We start from the raw sequence: 25,427 nt of genomic DNA on the forward strand, positions 1-25,427 counted from the left end.
CTCTCTTAACCTATGCAATTTTTTTTTACTCCCTTAACCTATGTAATTTTTTTACTCTCTTAACCTATGTAATTTTTTTACTCTCTTAACCTATGCAATTTTTTTTTACTCCCTTAACCTATGTAATTTCTTTACTCTCTTTACCTATGTGATTTTTTTACTCCCTTAACCTATGTAATTTTTTTTACTCTCTTAACCTATGTAATTTTTTTACTCTCTTAACCTATGTAATTTTTTACTCCCTTAACCTATATATTTTTTTTACTCCCTTAACCTATGTAACTTTTTTTACTCCCTTAACCTATGTAATTTTTTTACTCCCTTAACCTATGTAATTCTTTTTTACTCCCTTAACCTATGTAATTTTTTTACTCCCTTAACCTATGTAATTTTTTTATTCCCTTAACCTATGTAATTTTTTTTACTACCTTAAACTATGTATTTTTTACTTCCTTAACCTATGTAATTTTTTTTCTCCCTTAACCTATGTAATTTTTTTCACTCCCTTAACCTATGCAATTTTTTTACTCCCTTAACCTATGTAATTTTTTTTACTCCCTTATCCTATTTAATTCTTTTTTACTCCCTTAACCTATGTAATTTTTTTTACTCTCTTAACCTATGTAATTCTTTTTTACTCCCTTAACCTATGTAATATTTTACTCCCTTAACCTATGTAATTTTTTTTTACTCCCTTAACCTATGTAATTTTTTTACTCCCTTAACCTATGTAATTTTTTTTACTCCCTTAACCTATGTAATTTTTTTTACTATCTTAACCTATGTAATGTTTTTACTCCCTTAACCTATATAATTTTTTTACTCTCTTAACCTATGTAATTCTTTTTTACTCCCTTAACCTATGTAATATTTTACTCCCTTAACCTATGTAATTTTTTTTTACTCCCTTAACCTATGTAATTTTTTTACACCCTTAACCTATGTAATTTTTTTTACTCCCTTAACCTATGTAATTCTTTTTTACTCCCTTAACCTATGTAATGTTTTTACTCCCTTAACCTATATAATTTTTTTTACTCCCTTAACCTATGTAATTTTTTTACTCCCTTAACCTATGTAATTTTTTTTTACTCCCTTAACCTATGTAATTTTTTTTACTCCCTTAACCTATATAATTTTTTTTACTCCCTTAACCTATGTAATTTTTTTACTCCCTTAACCTATGTAATTTTTTTTACTCCCTTAACCTATATAATTTTTTTTACTCCCTTAACCTATGTAATTTTTTTTACTCCCTTAACCTATGTAATTTTTTTTACTCCCTTAACCTATGTAATTTTTTTACTCCCTTAACCTATGTAATTTAGGATGCCAACAAGGTGTATAAACATTTAATCGAAGAAAAAAAAAGAAATTGTATTAAAAAAAATGATAATAATAATAATAACGCAACCCCATCTAAAATATTGTGTGTTGTCTGCATCGACTGGCTCCACACAAAGTAGTCATGAAGGGCCAAGGAGAATGAAAAGACTGAGGAGGTGGAGAATTGACTAAAACTCCACCAGATGAGTGCAAAAAGTATTGGGACCTTAAAGACACTTATTGCTACCAAAATTTTAGTGAAGACACATGGTAAATGGCTGTTGCAAAATCGGAAAGTCATTTGCAATGGCTATCGCAAGAGGGTTAGAGTACTGAAAATCTGGGGGAACTTGTTATCACTCAAACTCCTGGAAATACTATCGATTGTTGACAGTGAATAATTTCCAATAAAGGCTTGTGTGAAAACTCCTAATGAATAAAAGTATAATAATAATAATAATAATAATAATAATAATAATAATAATAATAATAATAAAGTAATAGTAATAATCTATATTTATATCTTTGTGATCGTTTTTCGACCAGAAATTTGGCTGTTAAGGGGTCAAAGTTCAACGATTTGACCTTTGAGAACTCTACCAAACTCCTCCAACAATTTGGGGTATAAATACGTGAAATTTTAGATATAGGTTTCTTTGACATGGATCTAACTTAATAACTTGATTTGAGCCCAAAACAATAAATGTTAAGGGGTCATAATAAGGGTCAAAGTTAAAAAGAATTTGACCTCTGCGGTCTCTACCAAATTACTCAGACAATTTCTGGTCTAAACATTTGAAATTTTACATAAAGGGTATTCAGAGATAGGGCAAGCTTTTAATCGGTTTGAATCGAAAATTTGAGCTACCAATGTATAAATGTATGTATGTATGTTTGTATGTCTGTCTAAAACTTCCGACAGAGGCGACGGATTTTCACAAGATCAGTATCGTTTTGAAGCTCCACCCTTCAGATGACAAATACCGAAAACTTGGCTAAAAACATTAATTTCTTCACCCTCAACTGGCCACTTTTCTACAGGGAGGGGTCACTTTTTTCATCGATATTTTCGAAAGTCATCCCCTCTTTTCGCTTGTCTAACCTTAATTTAAACTTACGTCACTTCCGGTTTGGCGGTGGTCATAACAGCAAAGACGTCACGTTTTTTTCCCCGTTCTTTTCCTCCTTTGCGATACGGGTTCGAGCCTGCCTTCCTACTACCACTTTTTTTTTTTTTTGCTCAACACACACCTCCGGACACCCATGCTAGTAATAATAATAATAATAATAATAATAAAATGATCACAAAAATAGTAATAATAATAATAATAATAATAATAATAATAATAATAATAATAATAATAAAATAATAAAAATAATAAAATAATAATAATAATAATAATAATAATAATAATAATAATAATAATAATAATAATAAAATAATAATAAAAAAATAACAAAATAACAGAGGTAAAACAAAAACAGAACGATCAAACCCGACAGAAACAAAACTCTATTGGAGCAAGATATGGGGAGAACGACCGAAACATAACAGAAATGCCGAATGGCTGAAAGACACGAAAGAAGAGTTACAACAAATCGAAGAAAGAATAGTGAATGAAATTAGCAAGGAAACCCTAAAGAAAACCATAGGAAAAATGGCAAACTGGAGAACATCAGAACACGACGGTATACATGCATACTGGTTCAAAACATTCACAACACTACACAAAAGACTAGCCCAAAACATGAGAAGATGTATACTGAAAAGAAACGTGCTAGATTGGATGACAAAAGGCAGAACCACACTGATACAGAAGAACACAGAGAAAGGAAATACCCCCAGCAACTATAGGCCTATCACATGCTTACTCACTATGTGGAAAATATTAACGGCACAACTGAAGGAACAAATCTAACATGAATGCTTAAAAATGTATAAAATACCAAGCAGGATAATCAACGAGATAGAAAATGCAATGAGAACATGGAGACTGGATTTTACAGCTGATGGACAACACATAACAGAAATTAACATATAAAGAGGCATCTTCCTAGGAGATTCATTATCACCATTGCTGTTCATAATAGCCATGATACCCCTGAACAATATACTGAGAAACTGCCAAGCTGGACACAAGTTCTATAATACAGAGGAAAAAATGAACCACCTAATGTACATGGACGACCTGAAACTTTTTGCAAGGACCAAAAAGGAACTAGAGAGACGAATAAACACTACTAGGATCTTCAGCCAGGATATCCAAATGGAGTTTGGTATGGAAAAGTGTGCACTATTAGTTATAAGAAAGGGGAAACTGGAGACAACAGAAGGCATGGAACTATCTAACCAAACAGAGATGAGGGCCTTATAATAAAAGGTATAAATACATGAGCAGTATCATTAATAAGATACTCAGGACCGTTCATAGGATGGACCAAAAAGGAACTGAGACAGCTCGATCAGAAGACCAGGAAACTCATGATCATGCAAAATGTACTACACCCAAAGGACGATGTTGACCGACTCTATGTGAAAAGAAGAGAAGGCAGGAGATGACTAGTTCATATAGAAGACTATGTGCATGACACAAAAAATTTAAAAAATTACATAATGCAGAACATGGAAAGGATAATCATGGCAGCAAGAGATACTGAAAAAATCGACAAAACAGGAAACAGAGAAATGAAGGATAAGACGAGAAATGAAAAATGGAAAGAAAAACAACTACATGGAAGATCCATAAGGATGACAAAAGTGAAAATAACGAAAACACTTGGACATGGATGCGAAAAGGACACATAAGCCGAGAAACTGAATCCCTAATGACCACAGCACAAGATAACTCGATAAAAACGAACCACATCAAAGCAAAGATCGATAAAACACAAGAAAACAGCAAATGCAGACTCTGCGGCCAAAGAGACGAAACGATAAACCATATAGTAAGTGAATGCAGAAAACTATCCCAAAAGGAATACAAGAACAGACACGACCACGTGGGAAGGTCAGTACACTGGGAATTATGCAAACAACTGCATCTCGAATGCACAGACAAGTGGTACAAACATAAGCCGGCAACAGTACTTGAAAACGAGAATCACAAAGTCCTATGGGACATGGACATACAAACTGATAAACCCACCAAAGCAAGAAGACCGGATGTCGTAATAATTAACGAGAAAGAAAAGTCCTGTCAAATTGTAGACTTTGCCGTTCCAGCTTACCACAAGGTGAATATCAAAGAAAAGGAGAAACGGAGCAAATACTCAGAGTTATCCAGAAAGCTGAAAGGGATATGGAAGATGAAGAAAATCAAAATAATACCTATAATAGTAGGTGTACTAGGAACAATCCCAAAAAACTTTGAAAAAAGAATGGGAGAAATTGGAATCAGAGGAATGACTGGAAAAATACAACGAACAACAATAATGAAAACAGCTGAACTATTAAAGAAAACTCTTGAATGTGGAGACTAACACACAGGAGCAACAAATGCAGGACAGATAAACTGCTGCAGAGACAAAACATGAAGCACTACATGGAACCAAGAACATTGAAGCTGCATACCTCTACAGTTCTCTACCCCCCATCCCCCCTATTACCACAACACTGCCCCCCCCCTAAAAAAAGAGTGAAACCGAATAGCCAAGTAGAGTCAAGGAGTAAGAAAAGACTGAGGAGTGAGCACTGACCAGACCTCAGCTGCATAAGTGCAAAGAGAACTAGGACCCTGTGGAGGCTTATTGACACTCAAATTCCAGCGAAGACCAATGGCCGCTGCCAATGAGAAATCAATAATGCAAATTTATTTGCAAATGTTATCGAAAGAGGTGGAGAGTACTGGAAATCTGGGAAGACTTGTTGTCACTCAGCTTCCAGGGAACACCACAGGCTGTTTTCAATGAGATCTTTGATGACCTGTGTGAAAGCTCCTTGTGAGCCAATAATAATAATAATAATAAGAAGAAGAAGAAGAAGAAGAAAAAGAAGAAGGAGAAGAAGAAGAAGAAAAAGAAGAAGAAGAATCTATATATTAATAGGATAGCGTGTGTGTTATTAATTTTGGGTGTCACGCTTACATCCGAGTAACTGTCGTTTAATTATTATGGACTTCCATTTCTTGTAATAAATAGTTTTATCAAATTTTTCATAAGTTTTGGTTTCTATTATAGCTGATGGCACTCAAGTAATTTATTTTTTTTTATAAATAATTTAATTAAGAATTCTTCATAAGTTTCGGTATCTGTTTCAATTATAGCGTTAAGTTATCTGCATTTTTTTTAATAATAGTTTTATCAAGAATTCTTCATAATTTTTGATTTCGGTTTCGATTATAGCTGAAGGAACTTTATATATATATATATATATATATATATATATATATATATATATATATATACATATACATACATACATATATATAAATATATATATTATAAAGAAGTTAACCATCGCGTAAATTCAATCAACTAACAAATGGAAAACGGGGTGAGGAAAAGAAAAAAAATTTAATGGGGCAAGTTATGTGTACAATTCAATAAAATAAATAAGTCGATTAAAAACAAGATCGTTAAAATACACCCGAAGAAGCGCTTTTCGTTCAGACTAACATTTTCAAGGGTCATAAGTCTGAAAATTATTATTTTTTTTTTAGAATATTTGGTAGTGGTATGGAGTAAGAGCGGAGAGGAGGTTAAGAAAAAAAAAAACAAACCTTGCTACCCAAATAATTCTAATTGAAGCCGGAGGTTTCTCTGCTTGCACAATGTAGGGGGGGGTAGCAATGATGGCAAGTGCTTCGAGGACAGACAGGTGGAACTTTGTGCGTCCTCGGTACAAAACAGAAAAACACTCCGGAGAGAAAACAAGACCGCACCCCTTTTTATCGACCAAGTGTCCATATACACACACACACACACACACACACACACACACACACACACACACACACACACACACACACACACACACACACACACACACACACACACACATATATATGTTAATAAGTTTTGGTTCCGGTTTTGATTCAATTTGATGAACACAAATCATTTTTTTTTTTTTTGAAATCGCAACTTTTTAATATATAAAAATCGATAGAACATTAACTCTATAATAATATATACGAAATCCGCAAGAATTAAAATATCATATCAAAACGTGCGCTATGTCCCTGCTTGCTTAGAAAAATACTTTTGCAGTTTTAACAAAAGAGCTACAATAATATCAGGACATCTATATTATCTTGTTCTCTCTCTAATATATATATATATATATATATATATATATATATATATATATATATATATATATAAATCGATAGAATATTAACTAATAATATATACGAAATCTGCAAGAATTAAAATATATTTAAGCGTACTTTACTATCGGACTACACTGGCGTCCCTGCTAGTTTAGATAAATACTTTTGAAGTTTTCACAAAAGAGCTACAATAATACATATGAATGAATGAGTCCCCTGTGGAATTTCCACAGATCCTGCTAGTAATAATGAATAATAATAATAATAATAATAATAATGATAATAATAATAATAATATGAATATGAATATGAATATGAATATGAATATGAATAAAATAATATTAATAATAATAATAATAAAACAATAATAATATTTAAAAAATTATATTAATAACAAAATAACAACAATAATAATAATAACAACAATAATAACAATAATAATAATAACAATGAATTAATAATAAAATAATAATAAGAATAAAATAGTAATAATAATGATAATGATAATAAATAATATTAATAGCAAATAATTAAATAATACTAATAAAATAATAATACTTATGGTACAATAATAATATAATAATTATAATAATAAAAGTAATCATCAAATTAAAATAATAATAATGGTGATAATAATAATTAAGTAATAATAAAATTAAAAGATAAATAAAGTTAATAATATTATAATAATGGTAAAATATTTTTATTGTTATTAATAATAATAATAAAATAATAATATTAAATCAATAAGGATAATATTAATGACATAATAATAAAATAGTAATAAAATAGTAATAATAAATGATAATAATAAATAATAATATAATAATAAAATATTAATAATAGTAATCTCTTCTCTATATAAATAAAATGAACTCATTTTTCCCGTGTGAGTTTGACCTTAATAGGATTAAAAATCAAGATATTACATGCAAATGTAATGTGCACAAACTCCAGCACAGCATCTGAGTTGTGCTATAGGCCTATTACCCTTACACTTCCTCGATAACCGTACATTCCTATATTTTTCCGGTAAGAGTTCACTGCCAAAATCGGTTAGAATCAATGGAAGTTGGAAAATCTTTTCTCTCTAATACATTCCTCCTAACCCTGCTCCCACTTAACATCGCTGAAAATGCGTCCGCAAGGAAAAGTAGAATAAACACCGGTTTGGAATCGTAAAGGATGATTTAGGCTATTTTTTCCTTTTTTTTTTCTCTTTCTTTCGCTTTTCTCCTATAAAAAAATAAAAATAAAAAAACATTACGCTCCGATTAACATTATCTTTTTTCCTTTCTGCTTTTTTTTTATTTACCATAGAACGCACACTGCGGGACTACTCGAATTTTACTTCCGGTTTTAACAACTCTAACCGAGGAATCTGACTATGAGCTTTATTTATTACTGCTTCCCACTAAAAAGTTATTATTAAATGAACAAACACTTCTTGGGTTACAGTTTATTATTACAACGCATCGATATCGTGAAATTACTTGCGTTTCACTTAAAAAACAAAAACAAACAACGAAAAAATAATGAACGCGCTCAACGTCCAATTAAGATAAAATTGTTATTTTTTGCTTTTTTTTTTACCGTAAGACTACTCGGTTTTTACTTCTGGTTTTAACGACTCCAACCAAGGAATCTAACTATGAGCTTCACTTATTAGTGCTTTCAACTACACATTTTTTGGGTTTGTATTACTGTACACATAGATTCGAAAAAGTTGTCAAAAAACAAATATATAACAAATAAATGTTATCTAAAGCCAGATAAGTTACTTTTCTGCAAAACTGGATATATTTTTTGTGTTTTTATTCAATGTAACATATTTATTCAGCTCGAAAAGCATACAGTGTTTACCGATGTATTCGAAAATTCAAGATGGCGTCTCACACCCTCTTTAACACCGTAAGTTTGAAAAAAGGTGTTATAAATAATAAACTAGACAAAATACTATTAATAACTCGCCGAATATATGTCAACCTATGTCATAGTAACATATACTGAGCGAGTTTTTAACAGTATTTTACCCGGTTTTTTATTTATAACATCTTTTCCCAAAGTTACCGTGTTAAAGAGAGAATCAGACGCCATCTTGAATGTTCTAATATATCGGTAAACACTGTATGGTTTTCGAGCTGAATAAACATGTTACATTGAATAAAAACACAAAAAATATATCCAGTTTGGCAGAAAAGTAACTTATCTTGCCTTTGATAACATTTGTTATATATTTGTTTTTTGACAACTTTTTCGAATCTATGTGTACAGTAATACAAACCCCATTTTTTTTTTATAAAACAAACATTCCATTTTTAACAAATTACTATTACAACGCTACTGTATCGTGAAATTACTTGCATTACACTTGAAAATCAAAAAATAAACATAAACTGCGCGACTACTCGGTTTTTAGTTTCGGTTTGGACTACTCTAACATAGGGATCTAACTATGCACAATTTATTATTTGCACTTTTATTAGATTTATATCGGGAAATTATTTGCATTCCAATTGAAAAACAAAAACAAAATAAACAACCTGATAAAGGTCCGATTAAGATCCGAAAATATGATTGTTTTTTCTTTACTAAAGAAATCTGCACGTGTTTAAATTAACATTTATGAATGTTTCTTCTTCATTAACGAAATTACATTGATATATATTTAGTTCAGACATACAAATGCTGTTACTTACGTTACGTTCGGGAAAGTCAGTTCAAACTAAAACACTCTCACACTGTTTTATATAGTTTTCAAATTATTTATCCAAAGTTAACACATTCGCCAGAGTCCGCGACGATTTTTCTTCTCCAAATACATTCATAAACACTGTGTTCTTCGAGATGATGAAACATTTTACATTAAATAAAAACACTAACAAATCAGACCATTACGTACTGCAAGACTACCACTTCTTTTTACATTTTCGCCTTTTATTATTATTATTTTTTGGGAAGTGGGGGTCCATTGCTGTACTAAGACTATAAGAACCATGCATTTTCTCTTTTTATTAGACTTTTCCGATACACCAAATTGAGCCACAGCAACGCGTGGCAGGGTACAGCTAGTGATTAATAATTTACAGCTTCTCTTCTTTTACTACCAATGCTCAGATCCTCATTTTGCCACCCCAAAATGAATGACTCACTTATTTTGATAACCTCTGGAAATTATCACTACAGCACTAATCGTCCTTATAAGCAATTAATTTTGTTAATTCTATTATTTCCAATCCTCTCATAATATTCTTCATCATTTAATTAATAATCTAGCCATCTAATTAACCCTTATTCTCATATGATTTTGACAATCTATGCATCTATAAAAGTGAGACTGTGTAAGTGAGGATACTTCTTAACCTATATATTCAACAAATTTTTTATTTACGGACTTGAAATTTGGTATATAGGGTATTTAGACATGTGGAAAACTTTTTAATCTGTTTTAATCCGGAAAAAAAGGGCTGCTAAGGGGTTAAAATTGTAAAATTGGTATGTGGGAGTCATTGAATTGTTATCTATTTGTCAACTGTTTCATGAATGCGCATGCATGAATCGTTCACATGACAGATTGCTTACGTTAAGAAAAGCAGGTTTGAAAACAGTTTGAAAAGGTTTTGTTAAGCTGTCCTAATGGTTATCATACTTGACTCACTGTCTTTAGGTTTTGGTTTCGATCTCTGCTCACGTATTCTTTTTTTTTTTTTTTTACTAACAAAAAGTGAACTGTTTAGGAAAAATAATACTCGCATGTACGTCTCAGTTTCTTTCCGTTTTTTTTTTGTTTTGTTTTTTTACTTCACTTTTTAAAATAAATTTAACGTTAAGTTTAATACCTATGGTATTTCTGTTTATAATAAATACGAATTCTGCATTAATTAAAATATAATATGCATATTTTACGACCGGGCCTGCTAATAATAATAATAATAATAATAATAATAATAATAATAATAATAATAATAATAATAATAAGTCCCAGCTGATCACAGGGTGAGTATGAAAGAAAAGGAGAAACGAAGCAAATACACAGAGCTAGCCAGAGAGTTAAAAGGGATTTGGATGATGAAGAAAGTCCAAATAGTACCGATAATAGTAGGAGCACTAGGAACAATCCCGAAAAACTTCGAAAAAAGAATGTCAGAAATTGGAATCAGAGAAATAACTGCAAAAGTACAACGACTAACGATAATGAAAACGACTGAAATATTAAGGAAAACCCTTGAATGCGGAGAATAATACAAGACAATATAACGAATAAGCGTTACAGGGAATGAAGAACACCAAAACTGCATATTTACAAGTTCTACACCCCCCATCATGCATCCCCCCATTGTTTCATCACCGATCCCCCCCCCCAAAAAAAATGATACCAAAGGGCCGAGAAGGGCCAATAAGGACTGAAAGACCAAGGAGCGAGCGCCAACCAGACCTCGGCTGGACAAGCGCAAAGAGAACTGGGACCTTGGGGAGGCTGAGTGCCACTCAAATTCCAGTATAAACCAATGGCCACTACCAGCGAGAAATCAATGGTAAGCGGCTGTTACGATGATGCAAATTCATTTGCAAATGCTATCGAAGGAGGTGGAGAGGGCTGGATGTCTGGGGAGACTTGTTGTCACTCAGCTTCCAGAGAATACCACAGGTTTCCAATCAGATCGTTTGTTGACTTGTGTGAAAGCTCCATGTGAGCCAATAATAATAAAATGTAGTGACACCATACCAATTAATCGAGGAGGGTCAGGAAGATGGAAAGGCTAAGGAGAGAAAGCACTAACCAGACCTTCACTGGATGAGTGCGAAGAGAACTGGGACCTTGGGGAAGCGTATTGGCACAAAATTTCAATGAAGACCAATGATCGCTATTAACGAGAAACCAATGGCAAATGGCTACTACAATAATGCAAACTAATTTGCAAAGGTTATCGAAAGAGGTGGTAATACTTGAAATCTGGGGAGACTGGTTGTCACTCAGGCTCCAAGTGTAACAGAGTGTGAACGTGCATATGAAAATGCACGCGAAATGACGTAAACGGTAAAGAAAAACTATAAAAAGGAGAAAGAGCACGATAGAGAAGACGATCGTTTCAGAAGCACGGATAACGTTCGAGAGCACGTTCAAAAAGATGATTTCGTGTGATGGACGTCACACTTGTAACAAGACAATGGGAAAATAAATGTTGTTATACAACAAAAAAAAAAATCGAGTTGAAGTTCTTTCGTATCCATTGCCAGCTTTGCGACTGAGATTACAACGTGTTAGTTCCCGGACAACGTTTACACAGGGAACACAACAGGTTGTTCACAAAGAGAATTTTTAGATGATGGCCTGTGTGACAACTTCTTGTGAGTAATAATAATGGATAGGTTATATTGAAATGGCTAGCTTTAAAAATGGCTTTTAGTAATTAATTTAGTCTGACTTTGCAAGCGGTGATAGAGCAACGTAATCAACCTTAGTAACTTTTTTGTTGTTGTGTGAAGTGAACTGTGTTTATCTATTTTTCATTTTACAAAACCGTTACTGTTACAATTGTAAATTAATTTAAAAGAAATTAATTTAAAAGAAATGAATTTAAAAGAAATGAATTTAAAAGAAATCAATTTAAAAGAAATGAATTTAAAAGAAATGAATTTAAAAGAAATCAATTTAAAAGAAATGAATTTAAAAGAAATCAATTTAAAAGAAATGAATTTAAAAGAAATGAATTTAAAAGAAATATACTTGTGAAATTATTGAAAAATTTGTTTATTTATGTTTTCAGAATTTTGATAGGAAATGTTATATTAAACTTTTTAGTTGTTTGATCCTTTTAGGGGAGTCGAATTTTATTTAATCCCGGGCAGTTTATATATATATATATATATATATATATATATATATATATATATATATATATATATATATATATATATATATATATATATATATGTATATATATGTATATATATATATATATATATATATATATATGTATATATATATATATATATATATGTATATATATATATATATATATATATATGAATAAAAAAGAATACAAAAAGTATAAAAGCTTATAACTTTTCTTTATTCGTTTTCAATTGGTGACGTGCAGGAATACAAAATAATATGAAAAAAACAATTAAAAAACTTTATATATATATATATATATATATATATATATATATATATATATATATATATATATATAAATTGCACCAATCGTTTTATTGCAGATTAGTAAAATATCAATATTTCACTAACTATATGTCACAGAAAATTTTTTTTATCATCAAGTGACTGTTTCAAAGCTAGTTATTTTCCAAAATTTTATTCAAATCCATGCGATATTCATGAAGTTATGACATTTTATTTATTATCAAGTAATTTATACTGTCCATCGCTTTATTGTAGATCTTTTAAAATGCCAAAAAAAAAAGGGGGGCGATTAACGGTTATCAAAAAGGGTTGGATTGTTACTGGACTCGCAGAAGGATTGTTCATCAAAAATTTACCTATGGAGCTGGAAAGGGGCCCAAGAACTTTGGCTTCATTCGTGAATAACCCCAACACCAAATTCAGAAACGATAAAGGCACCAGAAGAAACCTTTCACATCGTAATATTCGGAAAATTATAGCGAAGTCAACCGAAACCCAAACAGCCCCAGTGCTTCCATTTTTGCAAGAGCTGGAATCGCCCCAAGATCCAATGTAATTTGTTGAATGAGATGGCAAGGAACATCAAAACTATTCCAATGCCTCAATTGAGCAAACAACATAGGTAAAAACGAAGGGCTTGGGCACAGAATTCCAATGTGTTCTATTTACAGATGAGACCCGTGCTACTCTTGATGGTCCGGATAGATGGGCCAAAGTTTGATACTCGAACGGAACTCCAACCGCTTAGAGTTTATCACCAGCAAGGAGGTGGAGGCATCATGTTTTGGGTGGGAATCATTTGGGATAAGTTCGTTCCAGAGGGTGTAAAACTTACCAGCAATGCGTACACGGCCTTTTTGGATAAACATTTGTCATCAGCTAGAATACCTACCATTGTCACCTCACTTTCAGATGATTTTTATGCATGAAATGCACCATCCTATTCTGTTAGTGTGACTGCAGCCTTCCTTGAATCTATGGGCTTATTTGAAGAAACCCTCAGGAGCTGGTAACCGTGTTCTTTGGATTTTAACCCTATTGAACATGTCTGGTCAATATTGAAAAGAGGTGTTTATTAGGGAGGAGAGCAATTTACTTCAAAGGATACCCTGTGGAGGAAAGTAGTTTATTTCGCCAGAACCATAACTCCTTTTCAGATCAAACAATTGACTCCCTCGATGGACAAAAGGTTGTTTAAAGTTATTTTAAAAAAATGGTGGATATGGCGATAAATAATTCATTTATTTGAGGCTTAGAACCTAGGATGCGCCTTTATTTATTATTCTTTAACAGAAAAATATAATAAAGTTTTTATGGTTAGACATTGTATTTTTGCCCTAATAAAACATTTTAAGAGACCTGCAATAAAGCGATGGACAGTGGAAATTCCTTGATAAAGAATAAAATGTCATAACTTTGTGAATATCGCATGAATTTGAATAAAAAATTTGGGAAATAACTATCTTTAAAGCAGTCATTTGATTATACAATTTTTTATTTTTTGTGACATATATTTAGTGAAATATTGATATTTTACTAATCTGCAATAAAGCGATTAGCGCAGTTTACACACACACACACACACACACATATATATATATATATATATATATATATATATATATGTGTGTGTGTGTGTGCGCGTGTGCGTGTGTGTACATATATATATATACAGGGTGCCCACAAAGTCTAGCTACATAATCTACAGGATGCTCCACAAAGTCTGGCTACATAATGTAGTCAGACTTTGTGGACACCCTGTATATATATATATATATATATATATATATATATATATATATATATATATATATATATATATATACATATATATATATATATAGATATATATACACACACACACATATACATATATATATATATATACATACATATATATATATATACACATACATACATATATATATATATATATACACATACATACATATATATATATATACACATACATACATATATATATATATATATATATATATATATATATATATATATATATATATATATATATATAAAATCGTGATAATAATTGATAATAATTGCACAAAAATAAAAAGTGACTTTTGGTATTGTTGTAGATTAATACCTTCAGCTAAATCCCTCACCAAAATGAGATTCGCTCTTTTTAGACGATTACGTGTTAACTTAACACTGAAAAAACTTCTCGAAAAAAAAAAAAAAAAGAAAAACGTTAATAAAAAAACTTTTCGTCCAACTTGGGATAAATAAAGTCAAATACATCCTAAGATGGAGTACTGTTAATGTGACATTGTATCTTAGTGTCCCGGTTGTGGTGGTCATTCCCACCACCACCCCAGCATGGCCAGGAGGTGATTTGCCCGGAAGCGGAGGGATACACCGAAATAAGCAACCAGAATGCAATTCAACGATTCCCTTCCTTTTCTCGCTCTCTTTTTTCGTCCGGACAGCATAAGGTAAGACGTATATTTTTGCCTCTACGTAAATGAAAGCAGGGAGGACACTTCCTCTCTCAGTACTAGTTAAGGTTAGTTAGTTTTACGGAGCTAATTTTGTTATGTTAATTGTATAATTTGTAAATTAATATTGTAATATACATAACTTGAAATGCACCATCCCATTCTGCTAACGTCCTTGGTCAAAGATTTAGCTATGGAGACTACAAACCCATTAACACTTATATTTGAGTGGCCTTTGTGGCTTACTGATCGCTGACTTATTAATAAAGGCCACTCGAGGATAAGGGTTAATGAGTATATAGTGGTCATGGTGAGAACAGCGTATTAATGGCGGAAATGAGGTAGAAATGGATTATTTAGAGGGACGCATCAAGAACTTGTTTACATTGGACTTGAAGACGACCATATTGTAGTCAACTGGAAAGCAGGCCAGATAACAGACTTCCACAAGCATGCCGTTCTAGACAAGAAGCTTTGCTCATGGAATTTGCGTTAAGGTTTAGGCACAGATAGAGAGTGGAGGAAATTGTATACATTTTGTAAAATAAAATAGTTAAGATCTTATATATTACAATTGTGTTACGTGTTGTGTTCTGTCTGCTTAAATGTCGAAACAGGCCTTAAGACGATTCCAACCAAGGGGAGCCACCAGACCAGAGCGAAAACGTAATCCTGAATGAAGAAGCCACCAACGTCCAACATCCAACATCCCAGGTATGATTTTAATCTTCTACTAGACAAAAAGACGTCTAATCGACAGATCTTCATACTCAGACCCTATTGACTGGCCCATCATCACGGCATGGGATCGTTTCCAGTACATTTTATGTAACACGTGGGTCGGTGACACGCCAATGACCAGCCTATAAGGTTACATTACATCTTTGGAGGTGCTGCTCAGAACACCGCTTCTCAGAGTACAAAAACAACTTAGAAATCTAGTGGGGAAGTGTCTTTTCAGGCCCGTGCTGCCTCTTCCACACAGAAGAGACATTGCTAGTCTTTCTCTACTCAATCGTTATGTTCATGATAGTTGCTCGACTGAGCCCCAATCTCTGATTCCCTCTATAAATCATTCACAGCAAAAAATAAACACACACAAAAAAAACACGTCTTCCTACAATCACTGTGAATATTATTTCTTTCTTTCTCTGTGTACAGAAATCAAAACCGACCCTCCACGAGCAAAGTTTCTTTTCCAGAGCTATGCGTTTGCGGAATACAATGCAACGTAACTGCTTCCCAGCTGACTACAACACGGGCATTTTCAAGTCCAATGTAAGCAAATTCTTTGTCTCACCGTCCACCCGACACAAACCCATTAACACTTATACATGAGTGGCCTTTTTGGCTTAATTATCGCTGATTCATTAATAAAGATCACTCAAGGATAAGGATTAATGGGTGTATGATGGTCATGGTGACAACACCGTATTAACAGTTAATGGTGGAAATGGGATAGAAATTGATTATTTTGGGCGGTCGGCTCAACAAGAACTTGTTTACATTTGACTTGAAGGCGACCATATTGTAGTTAGCTGGAAAGCAGGCCAGAGAACAGAGTTCCACAAGCATGTTGTTCTAGTCAATAAGCTTTGCTCATGGAATTTGCGTTTAGATTTAAGCACAGGTAGAGAGTGGTTGTTGATGGTCGTTGTAGCTAGTCATGTTATGTAGTAGATCGAACACAAGATAGTATTTGTTAGTTATTTATCTGTTTGTCGATCTATCTATTTATCTATGTGTATTATCGATATATCTATCTATCTATCTATCTATTCCTGTATCTATCTATCTATCTATCTATCTATCTATCTATCTATCTATCTAACTGGAGAGATAAACAAGAGATGAATATGAAGAATGTTGATAAAAGGCTGTCAAAATATAACAAAGCTAGATCATAGACAAGTTTACCGGAAGATCTTATCAGCTGATCGGATCTACGTGTGAGTCACGTGGATCAGGTCAGCTGGAGATGACATTGGAGTTGGAATTTGGACATTGAGCAAGGCGGACGATTTAACAGGTCATCCCCCACTTCACCGGGGAGGGAGCTGGCGTATCTTAGAATGGAAACCTAGAATTAACCATTCAAGCAAAGATATTCACTTTCCATTCTTCTACTATCAACACCTGGAAAGTGAATAAAAACTATAGAAAATACAACAAGCGTTCTTGGGAGTGAATGAATATTCGTTCAAACAGGTTCCAGCCTCCCCTCCAAGAACAAGATAAATTTCAGGTGGAAAAGATCAGCGACGCATGAAAATAAGGTATGGAAAATACATGTATGACCCCCCCCCGCATATGAACATTTAGACGGTCATAGTGTTGGTACATAAATAGACCGCAACAACATAAGTTAGGGTTCAGGTAGTGAAAAACCACCATAGATATTTAGTGGCACGTACATACATCAGGATGAACCCTTCGTCACAAGTACATATCATGTATGGTGATATTATTCACCATTATACAACAGTTGAGTGTTTTTGTGAAAGTCTAACAAGCGGGGGACATAAACTGAAAACCAGACGAACATCTCCCAAGAAAATAACGATAGATAGACAGAAGATCTCTCGTAAATAAAAATATCTTTTTTTTTTTAAACTATATCCGTGTTCGAGTCTTTCTTAGTGACCTTTACGTGTCACAACAATGTCATGATAAATAGATACTTCTCACGTGGTGGGAGTATCGGCAAGGCGTGAGAAGCACGTGTTCGACACACAAGAAATCATGGCGAACTAAGAGATTTTTAGAACAAGACGCAATGCGTTATTTTGGAAAGTACCAGAAATAAATGCATTTTATTTCAACTAGAAAAAAAGCTGCGTCGAATTTTCTATATTTATTTTTTTTTTGTTCATTTTCGAATGACTTAAGATGTAGCGACAACGTTACAAGGGTTATCTGCTCTCTCCTAAGCTCTTGAACATTTTTTTTAGAGAGAATCGTGACTGACAATCTATCCATCTCAGTAATCGTTATCCTCGATTGGCCTTTGGCCTAGGTAAATGGTGAGTAAAACGATGGCATCATAGGGGAGTGGTTCAAAATAAGAGGACACCATAAGGGAGTGTTTGGAGCCATACAGAGTTCTCTGCTCTTTCCTACACTCTTCAATATCTTTTTTTATAGAGAATCGTGACCGACGAACGAGGAGACCATAAAGGTACAGTCCGCATCGGAGACAGGATGAACAAAGAAAAAAATTGTTCTTACCGAATTGTCTGGCTAAATACCGAGCAATCGCCATTGTCTGTGGAATTTGGATGGTTCCGTTTATCTCCAAGACTGGCAGACAAGATCCGGGCATTTCTGTAAAAAAAAAAAAAAAAAAAAATGGTTGAATTAGACAAAAACATTGCATAACGTTTAAAACAAGTTTCGCAGATACGAGAAAACATTTCAGGTGAAAGCGCATATCTACCTAGGAAAATCCTGTTTTGAAAGTGGACCGGATTTAACGATGTAGTCTAATTTGAAGAATCCGCTCTATTAAGTTAATACAAACGCTAACAACACCTTATACACCCAACTGGTAATAAAGAAAATTATTGAAAAAAAATTCTTATTCAATATTTGCAAATACTTGTACAAGCATACAATCCGCGAAGAAAAAAAAAACAAACAAAAGACATTGTATTGCCTTTAAAAAAAAAGAGAAAGAAAGAAAGCATCTTTTATTAATAAAAACTATTTTTATTTTTTTTGCAATATGTACTGGATCCGTGTTTATCTGCAAAATGAATGACTGATTCCCAAAATATATAAACGTTTTGACCCCTCCTTTCATTGTAAAGAAAACTTTACCAAAATTCAGGAAGTCAATTAATTTTAATGAAATTTTTAGTATTTATTAATTAATTATCGCAAAATATAATGAACCCATTATTTTTTTTAAAAAGAAATCTTAGTGAAAATGCATTATTGTGTGAAGACAAAAAACACTTCAAGTTTTAAACACAGGAATTTATTTTTTTTTTATGAAAATAAAGCATCTTAAATGTTAACAATTATTAAAAAGATATTTCATGAATATTACGAAAAAAGACCCTAAAGTCCATAATAATGAAATAAAAATAACTTTGAAGAAAAACTTATTTTTCGAATTAACGATATTTTTATTCAATAAAGCATTGTTTCTTGAATGTTTTCATTAAAAAAAAAATAATAATATAATTACAAAAATATTTCGTGTTATTTTCATTACTAGAGTTACTTCACTTACATCTTTTTCTTTGGCAATAGTGTACGTCTTTTGTTTATTTGTTTTTTTAATTTTTCATTTAATTGTTCTTTCTTTTTCATTTTATTTATTTTTAATTATATTTATCCAGTTTTTTAATTATACTCTTATGTTTTATTTTGTTATTCTTAAACGAAAACGGTATACATTGAAATTAACAACATTTCGAAAATAAGCATTTATATATATATATATATATATATATATATATATATATATGTATATATATATATATGTGTGTCGCTGTGAGGGGCTGTTGTACTGCTGGCTGCTAACGGACCGAAGTTCACTGTCTGTCACGCTGGGTTGCTCTGCTTGCTTATCAAAACAAAAATGGTCGTATTTATACTCGTGTTGCGGATGTAGTTGTAGACAAAGGTGTCTTTCAGTGCTGGCCATCGTTTACGTTTTTTTTATTTGTGTTTGTGTTTTAATGTACATGCGGGGGTCGTTTGTCTGAGGTTTTAATACACGTGTCATATCAATTTAAAGCTAAGAAAGTTCTGAATGTTTCTAGTAGGCATTGCACTGTTGCATTGTTTTATGGGATAATTATTTGTGTTTATATATATAAATATAGAGGGATATGCGATATAATAAGATTAAAGCCCCCCCCCTGCAAATATGAATTTAATTATATTTGTATAAAAACGTTTTTCACAGCTAGTAAACGATTATAAAGTTTCATAATGATTATGAAAGCAGAACCTCTCTCTCTCTCTCTCTCTCTCTCTCTCTCTCCCCTCTTCGGTAGAGCACTCTCGTAAATTATCTTACTCGCTACTTAATTTAGCTGAAATAATGCGAAGCTCGCGATTTGTTTACAAACAAACGTTTGAGCCCTCTACGAGTAGCGGACGGATGTTTATTTAAATAGACGTTCGGACAATTTAATTTCGGCCACCGATTCCGTAGTCAGGGGGTAGGACTGCCGACTGTCATCACGACGGTTCTAGGTTCGATCCTCGGCTTGGGAGAGGTGTTAGTCTAGCGGCACTGATGAGTTGTGAAACAACGAAACAGGTCTGTATGTCGATGACTAAATATATTTTATAAAGCTCCCCTCTTCGGTAGAGCACTCTCGTAAATTATCTTACTCGCTACTTAATTTAGCTGAAATAATGCGAAGCTCGCGATTTGTTTACAAACAAACGTTTGAGCCCTCTACGAGTAGCGGACGGATGTTTATTTAAATAGACGTTCGGACAATTTAATCTCGGCCACCGATTCCGTAGTCAGGGGGTAGGACTGCCGACTGTCATCACGACGGTTCTAGGTTCGATCCTCGGCTTGGGAGAAGTGTTATTCTAGCGGCACTGATGAGTTGTGAAACAACGAAACAGGTCTGTCTGTCGATGACTAAAATATATTTTATAAAGCTCCCCTCTTCGGTAGAGCACTCTCGTAAATTATCTTACTCGCTACTTAATTTAGCTGAAATAATGCGAAGCTCGCGATTTGTTTACAAACAAACGTTTGAGCCCTCTACGAGTAGCGGACGGATGTTTATTTAAATAGACGTTCGGACAATTTAATTTCGGCCACCGATTCCGTAGTCAGGGGGTAGGACTGCCGACTGTCATCACGACGGTTCTAGGTTCGATCCTTAGCTTGGGAGAGATGCTAGTCTAGCAGCACTGATGAGTTGTAATACAACAAAACAGGACTGTATGTTGATGACTACAAATATATATATATATATATATATATATATATATATATATATATATATATATATATATAAAGCTGAACATCTGTGTGTGTATCTGGTCACCAATAGGATCCTATATGGTTGACTATTATAGAAAACTGATCGCATATAATGATAGATGTATCGAGACACAGGAATGGGTATGTTGGATCTGGCATAATGATGATTCATTAAAATTATGGGGTCTGCGTACGGGCCTGGTTCACGAAGTATGGAAATAAAAAATTACAAATTAAAAAAAAGACGTTTACAAGTGTTTTTGATATAGATGTACATAAGAATACTTTGATAAGTATGTCTTAACTTAAATAGGGATGGTATAATAAAATTGTTGGGTCTGCGTTAGCACCTGGCCTCCATAGAATAGAAATAGGCACAAACTTTAATAAAGACTTTTCATATCGATCTGCGTAAGTATACCTTGATAATTATGTTTCAGTTTGAAGAAATATGGTTTAATAAAATTATGGGGTGTTCGTTCGCGCCTGACCTCCATAAAATGGAAATATGTCACAAAGTTTAACAATTTTTTTTTTATATAGATCCACAGAATATTGTTATAAGTGTTTCAGTGTGAACAGGTATGGTATAATAAATTATAGGGTTTATCTATTTTATTTTTACTTTCATCATATTTTGCTTTGGTTTTGATACCCTAAAATTCGAAGCTATCTCTTTACAACCCTTCTTTTTCATAACCTATCATACTTTCATAAATCAGAGTCCATTTTCTGTATGCTGTTTTTGAACCGAGTTATGTGTTCATAAACGTTTCGTCTTTATTTCGAGACTTCCTCTGGATGAAAAAACAAAAACATCAGTACAAATATTTGATAATTTTCATGTGCAAAGTGTGACGCTGTTCTATTTCAAAAACGGAAAAAGTCGTTGGAAATTCCAAAAAGTAAGGGAGACTGCGTTGTTAAAGGGAGGGAGATTTTTAATCACGTCATATAGTCGTTAATATGGTTTTAAAATATAGGAACGCAGTTAATATTCTTTTTGTAAAAAATATGTCCGTTAAAATTCAAATATAGGTGTGTAACAGAAATGAAATGAGTGTATTTTTTGTTATGTAATTTATTGATTGAGATTATATGTATTAATTATTATAGAGGGTGTTTCTATGGTGTAAGAGGATTAACCTGTGTCTACAATTAAATTATGTTCTTTTAATAAAAAGTTTACTTATTAATGGCGCTATATTATAGAAACCTGCACGTCTTTTAATTGTGCTTGAATTTGCGATGAGCGCAGATTCAAGAAGTCTCCGGCGCGGTTTATTTGAAATAAATTTAACTATTTTTGCTTGTTTGAAGTCAAAGGTGTGATTATGCTGCAATGGATGAGAGAATAATGCATTTGATGAGAGAATTGCTATTTTTTTATATCTCTTCATTGAGCTTTTTTTCTAACTTACGCTGGGTTTCACCAACATTTCTATGATTGGCAATTTTGGCAAGGAACAGTGTAAATGCCTCCATTGGAAACTGGTTTGTTTTGGAGATTTTTTGTTGTTTTTGATATTTGTCTCATAGTTTGTGATGTGGTTTTTATGATTGGAATTCCTAGTTTGTTTTAGTGTGTTGCAAATTATTGCATTATTGGTTTGTGTAGGTAAAAGATGCCTGTTTATGAGAGAAATGTCTGGTGTATATGATTTTTGATCATTTATCCTGGCAAATATTTCTATGGCTTTTTGTTTAGCATTTAATATAAAATATGTAGGATATTGCAAGGTTTTCAAAGTGTTTATGAAGTATTTGAATTCTTCGTCCAGATATTCTGGACTGCAAATTCTGAATGCACGTAAGAAGAGACTAATTATCATATTTGTTTTTATTTTGTTATTATCGTATGTAATCATTTTTGTGTGCAGTTTTGCGGTGAACTGAGAAGGTTACCCCTAGACGAAAAACACTTTGACCTACCCAAAATGCCTGGGCAGCCCGCCGGCACGAGAAACCTAATAGAACTACATAAGACCAGCAAGACACTCCATTCAAAAGGTAAAAGGCAATTTCTACAATGTCCTAGATTCTTTTTTTATTTTTTTTTTTTTTAGTGGAAAGTTTCTGGCTGAGATGAGAGGAAATATGGAGCGAGACCGTATAAAATAAAAATAAGCTAGTCAAACAACATAGCCTGGGAGAGTGTGAAAATGATAGATAGAAGCTTAGGAAGAGATGAGTCACTCAATGAGTTAGTTGCGAAGTGCGGTTAATCAGAACATTTAAAATCTGTGCTTTATTTTTCATATATAACTCAATCCCAAAACTGATGAATAATCACGTACATTAGTAGGTTTTGTATGATGAGTTATTTATAAATTGCAGCTAAATGAGGAAATTAAAACGAAAAAGTTTTTCAAAAATAACCCAATCCTAAAACCCGAAGAATATTTTAACACGTATATTGTGTGATATGAAAAAGGCCTTAGCAAATCAAACGTTCATTAACTCTCTCTCTCTCTCTCTCTCTCTCTCCCTCACACACACACACACAGTGCCTTTTATACAATAGGGATAATAATAATAATAATTCTTCATTGCCAAAATTGTAAATTCACTTGAGAGATCCTAAAAAAATATACAGTTTCTTTTAATAAGAAAATAATTCTCGGGTAACACCGGATATCTCACTCAGTAAGTAATAAGCAATGTCATGTTCTCTACTTACTGCTCCTGTAGATCTCCCATTCCGAATAGTCGATCCTTACATCGTTGTAAGGGACGTTGGCCGCGGCGAACAGCATCCGGCAGATCTCTGCCCGGCCGCGGCTGTTGAAATAATACAGTGTGTACTTAGGCATGGTCCTCAGGTGGTCGGGTTTCGATTCCCACGCGCGGTTCCTTTAGATCAAAAGAGACAACCAAGAGACCCAATGTCCAGGCCTTGTCTTCAGTAACATGTTAAGAGCTTAAAACTTTAACACAGGTTACCTTGAGATATATATATATATATACACACACACACACACACACGCGCACGCACGCACACATACCCAGATTTGAAATATTCTGAGTCACTTGGGTGGGGGAAATTGGTGAGAGTCTACTGGAGATAAATACGTACGTTTGTTTTTATTCTATTTATTTTTTATTTTATTTTTTACTGTTCTTGTTTGTTGATGTTCTGTGTTTGTATAGTCTTGTTTTTGTTTAGGTTCGTATCTACACCGATACACACAATGTAGGTAATGGCTTGAGAACTGGTTAGCGTAATGAATGTTAATAGTGGCTAACTGCTCCGTGATCATCGCTGAAAGACCCGAGAAAAAGAGATAATGGATGACACAGTCTGCTAAATAAGGACGATGTAATGTCTTGCGAACGAAAGACAATGGCTGTTTATATGAAGAGCATGCCTTCTCGATAATTTCGGCTTGTTGTAAATGGCGACTATAAAAAAACCCGGTGAAATACGCATCAATTAGCTAAGTAAAGATGAAAATGGTAAAGTCTGCGACCGGATGCACGACTTTAGAGTATTGTTCGGACGTAGGTATTTAATTCTTGTGGTCTTTAAAATTAAAAGCTTACTTATTGGAAACTTTATGACTTGTTAATGATACGGAGATCATTGTACTGTTATATAGTGTGACGTCCTTAAAAAGCTCGCCCACGTTTTGTCATATATCCATCCTGTATCGTTTAAAAGGCAGTTGTAACGTTCACAGGGAACATGAATTGGAACAGATACATTGAGAGCATAGCCAAGGCTGCTGCGAAGAAGGTGAGCACTCTCTACCGTGCTAGAAAGCTACTTACACCCGAAAGTATCCTGTACCTCTATAAGGCCACCATTCGCCCATGTATGGAGTACTGTTGTCACATTTGGGCTGGTGCATCTGCTACTAGTCTCTCACTACTGGACATGGTTCAAAAGAGAGTCGCCAACCTGATAGGTCTTGAACTGTCATCTAAGCTTCAGCCTCTGTCTCATCGACGACATGTTTGATCCCTCTGCCTGTTCTACCATTATTTAAATGGTGGATGCTCTGACGAACTACAAGCAATTATGTCCCCCCCCTCGACGTAGATACTCCCGACAAACACGACAAGCATCTAAATCTCATCCCTACACTGTAGAAATCCCTAGGTGTAAGAACGTCTTCTACTCCAATAGTTTCTTTTCCAGAACTGCTAGACTTTGGAACTCTCTTTCGGGATTCTGCTTTCCCAACTATACTGACATGCAGAAGTTCAAGTGCAATATGAACAGACAACTTGCTGCCTATCTCCCTTCATAATATCCCTGCAAC

General features: G+C 33.3%; 1 protein-coding gene across 1 annotated transcript in view; it reads right to left on the reverse strand.

Annotated features, from left to right (window-relative positions):
• LOC145265368 (S-crystallin SL18-like) overlaps nucleotides 1-23,975 on the reverse strand; it is a 57,529-nt gene extending 33,554 nt beyond the window's left edge. Inside the window, exons 1-2 of the mRNA XM_080121152.1 lie at nucleotides 23,843-23,975; nucleotides 18,426-18,521 (exon numbers count right to left, since the gene is read on the reverse strand). Coding sequence (XP_079977278.1) covers nucleotides 18,426-18,521; nucleotides 23,843-23,975 — 229 coding nt within the window. The remainder of the gene's footprint in view (nucleotides 1-18,425; nucleotides 18,522-23,842) is intronic.
• Between the last annotated feature and the right edge of the window lie 1,452 nt (nucleotides 23,976-25,427).

This window comes from Euprymna scolopes, chromosome 40 (assembly GCF_053919585.1).
Source record: "Euprymna scolopes isolate OS-2025 chromosome 40, ASM5391958v1, whole genome shotgun sequence".
NCBI classification, from domain to species: domain Eukaryota; kingdom Metazoa; phylum Mollusca; class Cephalopoda; order Sepiida; family Sepiolidae; genus Euprymna; species Euprymna scolopes.